Raw genomic sequence first — 16,656 nt, forward strand, 5'->3', positions numbered from 1 at the left:
CATCCCCCCCCCCCCCCCCCCCCCACACACACACACACACACACACACACACACACACACACACACACACACACACACACACACACACACACACACACACACACACACACACACACACACACACACACACACACACACACACACACACACACACACACATACCGGTATTGCCAACATGGTGAGGTACACGTTTTGTACAAACGTACCGAGGTCTATGCTTTCGAGTAGATCTATACGGATATGCAATACAAATATTTAAATAGGATGGGTCATGGATCATAAACGACACCTTGTTTGTCAGAAAAAGACTTATTTAAGAAACCAGTATGGCACAATCGTACCGTGGTATATACCTCAGTATGGACACACACGACACACTCATAGTATGGCACAATCGTCCCGTGGTATTTACCTCAGTATGGACACACACGACACACTCATAGTATGGCACAATCGTCCCGTGGTATTTACCTCAGTATGGACACACACGACACACTCATAGTATGTCACAATCGTCCTGTGGTATTTACCTCAGTATGGACACACACCTCACACACTCATAGTATGTCACAATCGTCCCGTGGTATTTACCTCGGTATGGACACACACACAGCACACTCGTAGTATGTCACGATCGTCCCGTGGTATTTACCTCAGTATGGACACACCAACAACAGCTGTTTCTTCAAAGTGTCCCAGTGTGAGGAATGACATTATAATGATGCTACAAGAAACGTTTGATGAACATCCAACAAGCCGTTCATGAGAAGAAGGAATTTGAAGTTTTTTTCTATATTTAACTGTAGTGGCCCCTACTAAGGGCCAAGTGCGTGCCCCCATCTAAACTTTGAGAAAGGATCTTATAAGAATGCTACAGACCAAGTTTAATGAAGATCCAGCAGGCGGTCGTTTCAATATATTTATATTTTTAGCCCTAGCAGCTCCTAAAATGGGCCAAGTGCCCCATTTCAACATATATATATGAATGGACCCCTAAAGATATTACAAAGTTTGATGAAGATTCTTCAAGCCGTTCATGATAAGTCATTTAAAGGTTTATCTAGTTTTAGCTCTAGCGGCCGCTAATAGGGACCAAGTGCCCCCATTTTTAAGAAATTGACAAAGGACCATATAAAGATACTACAGGCCAAGTTTGATGTACATCCATCAAGCTGTTCATGAGAAGTATTCTAAACGTTTTTCTAGTTTTAGCTCTAGTGGACCTTAACAGGGGCCAAGTGTCCCCATTTGAACAAATCCGAAAAAGGACCCTATAAAGATGCTACATCCCAAGTTTGATGAAGATCCATCAACCAGTTTATGAGAAGTAGCCATTCAAAGCAATTTATGCTTTTAGCTCTAGCAGCCCCAATAGGGGCCAATTGCTCCCATATGAACAAATTTGAGAAAAGGGCTTTATAAACATGCCACAGACCAAGTTTGATGAATAGCCATCAAGCGGTTCTTGAGAAAGTCATTTGAGATTTTTCTATTTTTAGCTCTAGTGGCCCCTTATAGGAGCCAATACCTCCCATTAGAATAAACTTGATAAAGATCCTACAGACCAAGGTTTCATCTTCATCTTTCGTATAGAGGACAAAATTCAAAGACTGGAATGTTCCAAGTCCTACGGTGGGTAGAGGTCAAGAGTCACCTCTCACAAGCTGTACTAAAGTCATTACGGAGATATTTACAGATTATAACTATGTACACACGTGAGCTGACTATGCTTATGAAGATTATCAAGCAGTGCATGAAAAGAAGTTGTTTCAAGGTTTTTCTAGTTATAGCTCTAGCCGCCCCAAATAGGGGCCAATTACTCCCATTTGAACAAATTTCAGAAAGAACATTATATTGGTGCTAAACACCAAGTTGAATGATGATCCTTCAAGCGTTTAATGAGAAGACGTTTGAATGTTGTTTTCATTTTGGCTCTAGCTGCCCCTAATAGGGGCCAATTGCTCCCATTTGAACAAATCTGCAAGGATGCTACAAACTAAGTTTGGGTTAATTTTTAGTTATGGACCTTGTCAGTGAGTATCTATGTCTATATTCAGATTAATACCTCTGATAGTATCGAAGATATTTAAAAATGTCCAGTTTTTACACGCAGATAATCGTATCGTGGTATATACCTCAGTATGGACACACACGACACACTCATAGTATGTCACAGTTGTATCGTGGTTTTTACCTCAGTATGGACACACACCTCACACACTCATAGTATGGCACAATTGTACCGTGGTATATACCTTAGTATGGACACTCACAGCACACTCATAGTATGGCACAATCGTCCCGTGGTATTTACCTCAGAATGGACACACACCTCACACACTCATAGTATGGCACAATCGTACTGTGGTATATACCTCAGTATGGACACACACGACACACTCATAGTATGTCACAGTCGTATCGTGGTATTTACCTCAGTATGGACACACACCTCACACACTCATAGCATGTCACAATCATACCGTGGTATTTACCTCAGTATGGACACACACACAGCACACTCATAGTATGTCATGTCTATATTCAGATTAATTCCTCTGATAGTATTGAAGATATTTGAAAATGTCCAGTTTTTACACGCAGACAACAACCTGGCTGTGACAATACCCAAACAGTCAAAGTAAGAAAGCAAATAAAAATCAAGAATTCGTAACTTTTATTATAAGGAAGTATTTTAACACGAGGAACAAAAATTAATAAACTATTTGTAAGGAAGTATTTAAACATGAGGAACAAAATAAACTATAGCTGTTTTTCTATAGCTTACTTGCATATTAATAATTATGCAATAAGAACTGTCTCATCGCCCTCAACTATTCGAAGTGCTTGTCAGTAGAAAGAGAGCTTGTCAGTAAAAGGTGAAGGCCATGATGGTAAACAACTATTCCCAATAGTGTGCATGTTAACAAGAAAACCTGGACTGAAATGAATTTTTTTATCGAAAATCATGACACATGTATTTCTAAGTGTAAAGGGACCATTACTCCCCAAATTCTTGTCTTCAAGCAAGTAACACCTAGTTTTTGAGTCTGGACAATCCAATAACAACCTTGTCTAAGATTTTAGAGGGTAACATTATGACCAAGTTTCAGCAAGATTGGGACCAAATTGAGAACTTTTCGAGTGTTAACAAGGTCTTTCTATAAATTGACCCAGTGACCTAATTTTTTCTCAAAACAACCCAATGTGGAACTCATCAATAGTAACATTATGACCAAGTTTCATTAAGATTGGGCCAAAATTTTTACAAAGTAACGCAACACCAGGAGTCAAAAACACCCCTCCTGCTGGAGCTTGGCAGTATTTATATGAGCGCAGTCATGGAGAAAGGTCCCTTACAGGAGGTCAATAATAAACTGAGAAAATATAAGTAGAAAATCTGTTTTGAACTCTGGCATTGAATCCATCAAACAACATGTGGTACTACATAAAAGACCTAAAGACACCACAGCATTCATTCAAGTAAACATGCAGCCACAAGTTTCTCAGTGTTTTATCCAAGATTATTCGATAATGGTTATGGCAATATTTATATCAGTGCAGTCATTCAATAAATCCCTTACGAGAGATCAATTCCTATCGGTAATAAAGAAGTTATTTAAATTCGAACATTTTCAAGCTCAAATGTTTGCCAAAGGGATATAAACACCCTAATGAGCACATTTTAGGAAACCAACAAAGTTTTAGTATCAGAATTGCTCAGAAATATAAAATACCGAAGGCAAAAAGGCATGAGCAAAAATTCTAAAGTGTTAATTGTATGATATATAATATCAGGTGAGCTAATAAACATATATAATAAACATGATCTGTCTAGATTTATCTTTTGAAATAACAAGATGTGTTTGTGAAACACAATGTCCCCCTATATGATGTTTGACCTTGTAGGATGACCTTGACCTTGTGAAGGATGACCTTGACCTTTCACCACTCAAAATGTGCAGCTCCATGAGATACACATGCATGCCAAATATCAAGTTGCTATCTTCAATATTGCAAAAGTATTCATAAAATAAGCGATTTGGGCCACATATATTTGACCTCTGACCTTGACCTTTCACCACTCAAAATGTGCAGCTCCATGAGATGCACATGCATGCCAAATATCAAGTTGCAATCTTCAATATTGCAAAAGTATTTATAAAATAAGCGTTTTGGGCCACATATATCTGACCTCTGACCTTGAAGGATGACCTTGACCTTTTACCACTCAAAATGTGCAGCTCCATGAGATACACATGCATGCCAAATATCAAGTTGCTATCTTCAATATTGCAAAAGTATTCATAAAATGAGCGATTTTGGCCACATATATTTGACCTCTGACCTTGAAGGATGACCTTGACCTTTCACCAATCAAAATGTGCAGCTTCATGAGATACACATGCATGCCAAATATGAAGTTGCTATCTTAAATATAGCAAAAGTTATTGCAAAATGTTAAAGTTGGCGCAAACAGACAGACCAACGGACCAACAGACAGGGCAAAAACAATATGTCCCCACTACTATAGTGGGGGACATAAAAATATAATAAACTATTTCAGAATTGCTTAAACAATAAAAACAAGTTACTCAAATAATAACTAGAACATTGTTAAACCTTGTTTGAAATAACAAAAGAACACCTAAAAAGGAATTACTACTACATGAAATAAGCTCATACTGAACTGTTTTATTACAGTATTTCTTTCATTAAATGATGATTAATTATCCAGACAGTGTTGTTTCTCTATAGTATTTTTGCCATATATTGATGGTCAATCACCTTAACAGTGCTCATTCTCTACAGCAATCCAATTACACGACAATTATATAATGATGGCCAATTAGCCCAATAGTGGTCATACTCTGCAGTAATTCAATCACTGTACATATAATCAATGACGATCAATTAGCATAAAAGTGCCTGTCCTCTGCAGTAATTCAGTCACATAATGAGGATTAAAAGTAGCCTCACAGTACTCATTGATGATCAATTAGCTTAACATTGCTCACACTCTGCAGTAATTCAATCACTGTACATATAATCAATGACGATCACATAAGGATGATCAATTAGCCTTACAATGTTTATCCTTTACAGATGATCAATCTTAAAATGATGATCAACAAGCAAATTTGTTGAAATGATATCCCCCGCCACATACATTTTGTTCAAGGATGGGTGCAAATCAGACGGATGAACATACTGACAGATGGACGGATGGACAACACCAATTTGATATCCCTCCGCCTTTGGCGGAATATAATTATGAGAGAAGGAAGGACAGACAAGTTAGCGACTATATGCTCTCCCTTGATGGAGCACAAAATCTCTAACCTGTAATTTTAAGTACAAAGATGTATACATAATTATGGGAAAAATGCTGGTCAGTTTAGGGGTTTAGCGTACAACCTTACATGAAGCATTTGTGTAACCTTGACCCTTGATGTGAATACCTTGATGCATAGTAAAGGAATAACTAAATAATGAAGAATTCATCAAATTTGTGACCTTTGACCTCAATGTGTGACCTTGACTTTAGCCCCTAGGATTATGGGTGTTGAATGTGAAGCACCCCCAGATGATTGAGAACAGCCATGGCAAGTTTCGTGGCTCTGGCTCATGTGTTAATGGAAATAAATCTCTAAGCTTATATTAAAAAGCATTTTTTCAAGATACAAAGGGCCATAACTCCGTTATTAACAGATGGTGTACAATGCCATTTGGCGTGCATCATCCTCTTATCCATATATACACTCATACCAAGTTTCAATGAAATCCGCCAAAGCACTTCCAAAGTATGGCTCCGGACACAACAGTGCCGGACGGACAGACGGACGGACAACGCCAAAACAATATCCCTCCGCCTATGGCGGGGGATAATTAGCCTTACAGTTCTCATTCTTTACAACAATTCAATCACATAATGATTAACAATTAGTCTAATAGTGCTTATCCTTTACAGTAATTCAGTCACATAATGACGATCCATTTCAGTAAATTAGCCTTACATTCTGAATGTTAATATCTTTTTGTTTTCCGTTTCTCAGCCATTATCCAATTATGGACAGTGTTCTTAATTTTTTTCCAGGTGAGGTTCTGAAGAGCGTCATGTTTCCTAGAAACCTTTTCACACTCATCTTTCTGTAGTTCCCTTCTCATTGCTATATTTGTTTTGAACAAAGTTTTAAGTAGCCTGTGCTGATGTTCTGTAAGCTTCACTACTTCTCCTGAAATATATCAAACATTAATTGAATGACAAGTCAAATGATTCGCCTCACAATAAACCTGGAAGCTTTTTTTTATAGAACGCCATTTCTGTTTCCCCCATAATACTTTTTAAACATTGGCACACAACAGTTAATGTGAAACAGACCCATTCAATAACATTTTTAAACCAAGCAAGGGCTTGGATAGAGAACACAGACCTGCACACAAAACTCCCCAAACTAACACAGTGGTATTTGCACACAAAAGATGGTTGACAGTTGTTAAAGCCAATGATTTATAATGGTAAATAAGACCATGGTAAAACTGGAGTTTCTATTGCCAAAATTAAGAACCCTTGTCAACAAGAGCGATCAATAATCGCAGGTGTCACCTAATGAGAGCCAATTTCAAAGATAAGTGTTTTTAACAAAGGGAGATAATTTGAAAATGGGAAAACCTAGAGTTATGGTTTCTTGACCCTGAACTTCCTCTTAAGGAGCTTTATAATTGTTTGAAGTTAGAAGCTGATAGCTTCCATACTTTTTGAGATATGACAAGGACAAGGTTTTTGAACAAAGGGAGATAATTTAAAAATGGAACCACTCAGAGTTATGGTTCTTGTCACTGCACTTCCCCTCAATGAGCTCTATAACTGTGTGAAGTTTAAAGTTGATAGCATCAATAGCTTTAGAGATATGCTCCCGACAAAATTTGTGACGGATGGACGACAAAGAAGTGATCCCTATATGTCGCGGCTACTTTGTACCAGGCGACACAAAAATGCATACAAGAGGGCCATCATGGCCCTTAATCGCTGAAAAGTTTACAAATAATAAAAGTATGTTTTTTAAGTGCAATTGTTTTCATAATCATTGTTTTAATGCGCATTATAATCAAAATTTCATTAATTCGATAAACCAGTATAACTATTTTATAAAGTCGAAAAAATGGTATTACTTAAAAAAACATTCGATAAAAGCTGATAAGTCTGAAAAATAATCAAATATTTTCAAACATTTAAGCGATGACCTTTCCCCATTTCCTGTCAATCACTCATTGTTGACAAATATCTAATAATAGGCAGTACAACAAGTTAATAATTTTGTTAATTTAATTTGATTCAGGCAGTTTTATTCGTTTCAGAGATATTTAGTTTTTTCCTTCTCCTCAAAAGTGGCTAAATTGGACTTACGAGGGTTTTGAAAAACAGAGACGATTTTTTAAGCATTCTCGGTTTCAACTACCACCATGGAAAATTTATTTATAGGTTAATACCACATCAGATAGAAAATCGCTGTACAAATTAGAATCAATATGGTAGAGCAAAGCATGGGAAAATTGTTTCATTGTATCAACTTTATGCATACACCTGCTACCTATTACAGTTGTTACATTGCAGATTTTAATCATAATTTTTTTTGTCAAATGTCTCCCGATATGTAATGTAATTATGGAACATAAAGCCAAGAGTGCGTAATATTAAAAAAAACAAGAGGTGTGTTTGAAAGAAACACAAAGTCCACTAATGCGCCCCTTTTTTGTTGTTGTTGACCTTTGACTTTGAAGGATGACCTTGACCTTTCACCACTCAAAATGTGCAGCTCCATGAGATACACATGCATGCCAAATATCAAGTTGCTATGTTCAATATTTCAAAAGTTATCACAAAACTTTAACCAATGTTAAAGTTTTGGGACAGAATGAAGGAATGGCAGACAGACAGCCAAAAACAATATGCCCCCGATCATTCGATCCGGGGGCATAATTATCTGTGTTGAACAAAATGAAAATATGCACGACTAGGCAAGACATTAATCATTCCTATAAAGTTTTATTAAAATCCAAGAAATAGTATAGGAGAACCGCTTTGGACAAACTTTATTCTAAAATGACCATAAAAGGGCAATAACTCCGTCAAAAAATATCAGAGCGCAACAAAATGACAACATGCACAACTATAGACCTCATACTGATCACTTGTGTGAATTTTTATTAAAATCCAAGCTATAGTTTAAGAGAAATGTTCCAGACAAACTTTTTTTTAAATTTACAATTAAAGTGCCACAACTCCACCAAAAATTATTCAAGCGGAACAAAATGACAATATGCAAAACTAGACTTCATAATCATCATTCCTGTGAAGTTTTATCAAAATTGGACCAGGAGTATAGGAGATATGGAGTGGATTTTTTTTTCTACAATGACCATTAAAGGGCCATAACTCAGTCAAAAATTATCCGTGCGGAACAAAATGATAACTAGACTTCATACTAAACATTCCTGTGAAGTTTCATCGAAATTGGACCAGGGGCATAGGAGATATGGAGCGGACAAAATTATTGGGATCAATTGATAAATCAGTGGACCCTTCGGAGTCATTCTTTTTAAATAACATACAGATGTACAAACACAGCATGTGCAAACGTAGCTAACAAAAAGGAACCTACCAGTCTTGGGCCGGTTATTGCCACTTTTCTTGGGCTCTGTCACCTTATCCGGATTAGATCTGACACTACAGCCCTGTACAGCACCCAGTGTGGATACTGGCACAGTCTCCATATCTTCCTCTATGGCATCTGGAAGAGGGAGAAAAAGACAAAAAGGTAATGCAGATTGCAAGAAAAGGAGTTTTGTACTGATCTAAATAGACAGCAGTGCAATCATAGAGAGGTACACACCCCCACTAAGTACCCCAAGATCATACTGAGGTATTCACATCCACAGATGGCAGCCATTAAAGAACATACAGAGGTATATATGTACCAAGTGCTAAGAGTAGACAAAATGAAGTCCTGCAGGAAATGCGGCACACAAAGCGCACAGCCATTTCACAAAACAAAGAGCATGCAGCCCAAAACCAACATATAACAAGCAACAAACAGACCACGACAACACCGACAAGAAGCCGACATAACATTTGAGCAAATTTGGTAGAGGTCCACTAGACAATGCTACATGACAAATATCTAAGCTCTATGCCTTGTGGTTTAAGAGAAGATTTTTAAAGTTTTTCCTGCTGGTTGCCATGGCAAATAGTTGGCCAAATAGTTTCAGAGGAGATGTCATTTGAAAGTGTGGACGGACTAACAACGGATAGTGAGTGGTCACAATAGCTCACCCTGAGCACCTTGTGCTCAGGTGAGCTAAAAATACACTGTTTGACACCTCTCCAACATATAGGGACAATCACATGGAAACATGGAAAGCGTGCAAAACAGAAAAGTAAAGCAGTAGTTTGAATCAAATCCTTCAGGTAATCACAAAAATTGATTTAAAGTGCACCAAAACTTTAACTGGAAATTTTAAGTTAAAAGGGGACACTTCTTGAAAAAGTTGGGAGTGTTATATGGCCCTCCAGTCTTCTGATGTGGGTGATAACGAGGAACAATTAGTTTATGTTTTATACAAATACAGTAAAAATGTACTGAAAGTGCATCAAAACATTAACATAAAATTCTAAGTAACAAGGGCTGTTTGTAAAACATGCATGCTCCCCATATGGGCTGTCAGTTGTAGTGGCAGCCATTGTGTGAATACGTTTTTTGTCACTGTGACCTTGACCTTTGACCTAGTGACCTAAAAAATCAATAGGGGTCATCTGACAGTCATGATAAATGTACCTATGAAGTTTCATGATCCTAGGCCTAAGTATTCTTGAGTTATCACCCGGAAACCATTTGACTGTTTCGAGTCACTGTGACCTTGACCTTTGACCTAGTGACCTGAAAATCAATAGGGGCTTATCTGCCAGTCATGATCAATGTACCTATGAAGTTTCATGGTCCTAGGCCTAAGCATTATTGGGTTATCATCCGGAAACCATTTTACTGTTTCGAGTCACTGTGACCGTGACCTTTGACCTAGTAACCTGAAAGTCAATAGGGGTCATCTGCCAGTCATGATCAATGTACCTATGAAGTTTCATGATCCTAGGCGTAAGCATTCTTGAGTTATCATCCAGAAACCATTTTACTATTTCGAGTCAGTGTGACCTTGACCTTTGACCTAGTGACCTGAAAATCAATAGGGGTCATCTGCCAGTCATGATCAATGTACCTATGAAGCTTCATGATCCTAGGCGTAAGGATTCTCGAGTTATCTGGAAACCATTTTAATGTTTCGAGTCACTGTGACCTTAACCTTTGACCTAGTGACCTGAAAATCAATAGGGGTCATCTGCCAGTCATGATCAATGTTCCTATGAAGTTTCCTGATCCTAGGCCTAAGCGTTCTTGAGTTATCATCCGGAAACCATTTAACTATTTCGAGTCACTGTGACCTTGACCTTTTACCTAGTGACCTGAAAATCAATAGGGGTCATCTGCCAGTCATGATCAATGTACCTATGAAGTTTCATGATCCTAGGCCTAAGCGTTCTTGAGTTATCATCCGGAATCCATCTGGTGGACAGACCGACCAACCGACGTGCAAAACAATATACCCACTCTTCTTCGAAGGGGGGCATAAAAAATGGGCATAATTCATTAAATATTGGTTATGGACCTTGTGTCATATGATGTCCACACTAGTTTGAATCAAAAACATCCAGTACATGTAATTACAAATATAGATTGAAAGTGCACCAAAACTTTACCCTGCAATTCTAAGTTAAAAGGGGGGATAATTCTTGAAATATGGGTAAGTTATGGTTCTTGTGTCAAATGGTATATGTGTTGATCAGGAACACAATTTTTAAGTTTGAAACAAATCCATCACGTAATAATAACAAAGTTAAAGAGAAAGAGCAACAAAACCTTTAACCAAGGTGTGGAGCGGATGCAAACACCAATGCATGAGTGAGTAGTATGTATATACCGGTATATATATATATTTCAATACTGTACCAGTATGCTGTTCTAAAACAACTTACAGGGGTACAAATGCACACTTTTTCAACAAGCTTTATACATACATTTAAGTTTCAAACTTGAAATGTGGGAATTAAATATGGCCTTAAGAGTTGAAAACAAGAGCTGTCACCAAAGGAGGATTTATGCTCCCTTTTTCCGTATTTTTGTAAACCTAAACGCAGTGTTTTTCCACATTTTTGGAAACCTAAACGCTACATTGTGTGACGGAATTTTAGACGGAAGGGCAGACAGACAGACGGACAGTACGATCACTATATGCCCACCTTCAGGGGCATAAAAATGTGCTCATGAACAGTGGGCAATGTATGGATTATATGAATTTTAGCTAACTTTCAGTCAAGTCATCTGCTTCATGAATTTCCTCTTCATCATTGCTATCCTCACTCTCACTGTTTACACCATTGTCTGTCAAAGAAAGAACAATAGCATTATCATGACCCTGCATCACTCAAAAAGAAGACTGTAAGAAGGAAGACATCTTGCCTTATGTCCTAGTTGCTGACCCAGATTCAAATCTCACCTACAATTATACAGAGAACCATTCTGTCCAAGTTTCATTGGGATAAAATTGAAAATGTGGTCAAAAGGCTTTTCTAAAATTTGGCCCCATGCCTTAGTGTCTTATCCCAGATTCAAACCTGACCTACATTTTGCACAATCATTCTGATCAAGTTTCATATGGAAGAAGTTGAAAATGTGGCCGCATCTACATACCAACTCGACTTATAGGAAAACAATCTTGTAAATCTCATCAAAATCCACTCATTAGTTTCTGATTAGATTCAATAACAAGAAGTTCAGTCAGTTTTCATACAAAGGGCAATAACTCCTGACCTGTCTGATCTGACCTGACCGACTAGGCCGCTAGGGGAACAATCTGGCAAAATTTGGTCAAAATCCACCCAGCAGTTTCTGACTAGATGGGCAAGTTTGGTCAAAAACCACCCAGCAGTTTCTGACTTGATGCAATAACAAGAACTGCATATGGAACGACTGATAGGGGAACCTAAGAAAAATGCAATTTGAAAAGGATAGTGGGCTAAACATGGTGTTTAGCTTGTTCTTTTTTTTTTAGAAAACAATATTCTGATACCGATTATATTAACTGATAATCTGATGTTTGATCAATTAACCAGTTAAGCAGTTAATATATTTTATATTGCCACCCCTAAATTATTCAAAATTCATACACTGTTGCTTTTCACACAACTTTGTCAAGACTCATTTTCTTTTCTCATCTTACCTAATTCAAGATCTATGTCATCAATGGACTTCCCGCTGAACTGTCCAATAGTTCCCTTGTTAAAGGCTGTCAGAAGACATCCCATCCTAGCCACTTCGATTATTTCTTGTGGGAGGCGATAGAATGATCTATGAATATTGATGTCATGCCCCATAAACCTTGCCAATACTTCCAAATCGTTTTTGCTGAGATTCAAAATCTGGACCACTGTGGCAACATGCTTCCTCAATTGTGTACTAGTGACACTTTCTGGGCATTCCAGACTTGCTTCTTTTGCAAATTTTCTTAAGACGTCTGCACTTCTAAGGGGAAACTGCGACCTAGAATTGGATCTTGCAAAAACGTATGCATTTTCTTTATCTACACCTGCGTCTGCTCTGTATCTCAGCAGAAGATCAATGTTTTTTTGTATGTTCGGAGTAAGAAGGACTGCGACAGTACGATCCCTTTTCCCACGAATTTCAACTCTGGACAGTGTTCTCAAAAGGACTTTCTCTGTTTCACTTAAAGAATCTTCTACTTCTTTAGGTGCCTGCTCTGATTTATTTCTTCTGTTTTCATAATGCACTACTTCAATTCTCTCTGTTTCTCCGCCACGCCGTCTGTTGAATAGAACAAGTTTTGCCAGTGTTACTTTGCTGAGAAGCTCCCAGTTATGTTTAAAAAATCTCTCTTCCAAAGCTTCCGTCAATGATTCAGAAGTTCTCTGAAGGTGTGTCTGAAGCTTTGAAATGTCTTCAGACAGAGGCAGCATCTTCTGCTTGTTCCTCTTGTTATCTGTAAGTGTATGCAAGGCAGCGTAAGAAATTTCATTTGTCCATTCCTCTTCACAAACATTCAGAAACTCAATGGCTTTTTCCTTAACCATCTGGTGGACAGACAGACAGACATAACAAGAGATGTGTTTGTCAGAAACACAATGCCCCCTATTGCGCCGCTTTGAAATAATTATTATTTTTTTTTACCTTTGACCTTGAACTTTCACCACTCAAAATGTGCACCTTCATGATAACGCTGCTTTGAAATAATTTTTTTTTTTGACCTTTGACCTTGAAGGATGACCTTGACCTTGAACTTCCACCACTCAAAATGTGCAGCTTCATGAGATACACATGCATGCCAAATATCAAGTTGCTATCTTCAATATTGCAAAAGTTATGGCCAACGTTTAAGTTTTTTCGGACGGACGGACAGACTGACACACTGACTGACTGACGGACGGACAGTTCAACTACTATATGCCTACCGGGGGCATAAAAAACACTGGTACTGGTCTGTTCTAGGCTATGTTGCAACCTACCATCCAAGCAAGCGGAGGCACACACAGGAAACAGTGCAATTATACAGAGGTACACACCCATACAAAGTCCTCAAGATCATACTGAGGTATTCACGCATAAAGATGACAAACAGCTGTTAAAGAACAGAGGTACATACATAGCAAGTGCTTAAGTATCTAACCAATGAACCTACCAGTGATGTGCTTGAAAGCGTCATTTATATGGGGCTTTGACACCTCATCTTGTTTTGAACCGACACTGCAACCCTGATGTACAGCTGCGGTCGGGGATATTGGCACAGCCTCCACATCCTGCTTTGTGTCTAGAAAAAGGAGAAAAAAAACACCATGTTAATGTAGACTGTAATGAAGTGATCCAGGCAGTTTGTACTGGTCTGTTCTAGGCTATGTTGCAACCTACCATCCAAGCAAGCGGAGGCACACACAGGAATCAGTGCAGTTATACAGAGGTACACACCCACACAAAGACCTCAAGATCATAATGAGGTATTCAGGCATAAAGATGACAAACAGCTGTTAAAGAACAGAGGTACATACATAGCAAGTGCTAAAGTAACTTACAAAGGTACCTACCAGTGATGTGCTTGAAAGCGTCATTTATCTGGGGCTTTGACACCTCATCTTGTTTTGAACCGACACTGCAACCCTGGTGTACCGCACTGGTCGGGGATATTGGCACAGCCTCCACATCCTGCTTTGTGTCTAGAAAAAGGAGAAAAAAACACCATGTTAATGTAGACTGTAATGAAGTGATCCAGGTAGTTTGTACTGGTCTGTTCTAGGCTATGTTGCAACCTACCATCCAAGCAAGCGGAGGCACACACAGGAAACAGTGCAGTTATACAGAGGTACACACCCACACAAAGTCCTCGAGATCATACTGAGGTATTCACGCATAAAGATGACAAACAGCTGTTAAAGAACAGAGGTACATACATAGCAAGTGCTAAAGTAACTAACAAAGGTACCTACCAGTCATGTGCTTGAAAGCGTCATTTATCTGGGGCTTTGACACCTCATTTGGTTTTGAACCGACACTGCAACCCTGGTGTACCGCACTGGTCGGGTATATTGGCACAGCCTCCACATCTTCCTGCACGCCATCTCGAAAATAGTGAAAAAGACACAGGTGTAATACAGACTATAATGAAGTGACCAGTTCTGTACTGGTCTGGTCAAGGTCATCTGGACTTACAAAAAACCTGCCTTCAAACAAACCTTAAGTATACAAGTTTCAGTGCAATAGTAGAGATACTGATGTAGCAAGTGCTAAAGTAACTTACAAAGGTACCTACCAGTGATGTGCTTGAAAGCGTCATTTATCTGGGGCTTTGACACCTCATCATGTTTTGAACCGACACTGCAACCCTGGTGTACCGCACTGGTCGGGGATATTGGCACAGCCTCCACATCCTGCTTTGTGTCTAGAAAAAGGAGAAAAAGACACCATGTTAATGTAGACTGTAATGAAGTGATCAAGGTAGTTTGTACTGGTCTGTTCTAGGCTATGTTGCAACCTACCATCCAAGCAAGCAGAGGCACACACAGGAAACAGTGCAGTTATACAGAGGTACACACCCACACAAAGTCCTCGAGATCATACTGAGGTATTCACGCATAAAGATGACAAACAGCTGTTAAAGAACAGAGGTACATACATAGCAAGTGCTTAAGTATCTAACCAATGAACCTACCTGTCATGTACTTGAAAGCGTCATTTCTGGGGCTTTGACACCTCATTTGGTTTTGAACTGACACTGCAACGCTGGTGTACCGCTCCTGTCCGGGATATTGGAATACCCTCCACATCCTGCTTTGTGTCTAGAAAAAGGAGAAAAAGACACTATGTTAATGTACACTGTAATAAAGTGATCGATGAAGTTTAGCACTGGTCTGGTCTTTGCTCTCCAGAGCTACACTAAACATATGGTCAAACAAGAGCTGTCAGCATCTATAGGATGACTTATGCCCTCTTTTTCCACATTTTTGTAAACCTAAACGCACAGTGTTTTCTCCACATTTTTTAAGAGATTTTGACACATATATTTGACCTTAAAGTTTTGGGACAGACAGAATGACAGACAGGCAAAAAACAATATACCCCCTCTTCTTCGAAGAAGGGGGCATACAAAACCTTAAGAAAGCACTTAGTAGCAAGAAGCAGTACCATCATACAGATGTATAATGTCATCTACTTTTCATTTCATCTAAATATCTTTACTATTGACAAAATTACCAATGAAAAACCGAAAGCTATGTTGTTTTGTTGCGGTAACGCACCTTCTTGAGTAAAATAACATACAACGTACAAAATACCAGAGATGTCCCGCAAGTATGTATCCAATCCCTTGAAAAATGGTAAAGTTATGAACCTAGTAATAAACATACACTATTGTCTTTACATTTTTAAAGTGTTTAACCTCTGTGGTTTTCACAACAAACCAGTTACCAGTTCCTGTTTATTTGTATTCGTTGCTATATGTAAACAAGTAAGTTTTAAATACCAACAGTGTCACTGCAAAAACTTGTGTTATGCACAAATATTTATCGTTATATCAGTGAAATGAAGTGTAAGAGGTAAAAACACAATGAAAGGCCTAAACAAGTTTCTTTGTCACAGTTGAAAAGGGGAGCTTTATTTCATACAGATAATGATGATGATGATGATGTCAAAGGAGCTGGCTTGAACCTTCCTGTTCTAACAGTGCAGAAAAGGAACTCATCTACATGCATATCTGGTTTTTAGACCAGACAAAAAGGGTTTAGCTTAATTGGCAAGACTGGTGTTGCAACTAGAGCTTTGTCACAGACGTGACGAAAACCCCCACATGCCGCATTGACACAGAATATTTTGCATGTTGTCTTCTGATCACAAAAAACAGTGGACACCAATCTCAATGTTTAAAGTGACCCCCGTGACCTGGTTTTTGACCCTGCATGGCCCATGTTCGAACTCAACCTACACATCATCTAGATACAACTTCTAACCAAGTGTGGTGAAGATCGGATGAAAACTACTTGAATTA

The 16,656-nt window shown here is 38.5% G+C and overlaps 1 protein-coding gene and 1 long non-coding RNA gene across 9 annotated transcripts; both read right to left on the minus strand.

The window, feature by feature from the left end:
- Nucleotides 1–2,662: 2,662 nt before the first annotated feature.
- On the minus strand, nt 2,663–4,690 carry LOC127873061 (uncharacterized). The gene is made up of 2 exons (XR_008045954.1): nt 4,342–4,690; nt 2,663–4,062 (listed from the first exon to the last, which is right to left on the minus strand). It is a non-coding gene; the product is annotated as an uncharacterized LOC127873061 (long non-coding RNA).
- A 379-nt stretch (nt 4,691–5,069) lies between these two features.
- Nucleotides 5,070–15,447, minus strand: LOC127873065 (uncharacterized). Of its 8 annotated transcripts, XM_052416650.1 has the most exons (9): nt 15,325–15,447; nt 14,926–15,054; nt 14,603–14,734; nt 14,204–14,332; nt 13,804–13,932; nt 12,331–13,107; nt 11,418–11,492; nt 8,664–8,792; nt 5,070–6,236 (listed from the first exon to the last, which is right to left on the minus strand). In XM_052416650.1, the coding sequence occupies exons 1-9, from the start codon at nt 15,437–15,439 to the stop codon at nt 6,028–6,030; spliced, it is 1,824 nt and encodes a 607-aa protein (XP_052272610.1). In that variant the 5' UTR covers nt 15,440–15,447; the 3' UTR covers nt 5,070–6,027. The 8 variants fall into 8 exon arrangements, with proteins under 8 accessions (XP_052272610.1, XP_052272638.1, XP_052272628.1 ...); XM_052416678.1 differs by lacking the exon at nt 14,204–14,332; XM_052416668.1 differs by lacking the exon at nt 13,804–13,932.
- Nucleotides 15,448–16,656: the final 1,209 nt, after the last annotated feature.

The sequence above is a fragment of the Dreissena polymorpha genome, chromosome 1 (genome assembly GCF_020536995.1).
Source record: "Dreissena polymorpha isolate Duluth1 chromosome 1, UMN_Dpol_1.0, whole genome shotgun sequence".
NCBI classification, from domain to species: domain Eukaryota; kingdom Metazoa; phylum Mollusca; class Bivalvia; order Myida; family Dreissenidae; genus Dreissena; species Dreissena polymorpha.

Excerpts from the sequence above, each read along its gene's own strand:
- LOC127873065 (XM_052416650.1), bottom strand. The coding sequence starts at position 15,439 with ATGTGGAGGGTATTCCAATATCCCGGACAGGAGCGGTACACCAGCGTT. Across the intron at positions 13,933-14,203 it reads CGCTTTCAAGCACATCACTG|ACACAAAGCAGGATGTGGAG; the intron begins GTAGGTACCTTT and ends TCCTTTTTCTAG. Across the intron at positions 11,493-12,330 it reads TGACATAGATCTTGAATTAG|ACAATGGTGTAAACAGTGAG; the intron begins GTAAGATGAGAA and ends TTTCTTTGACAG.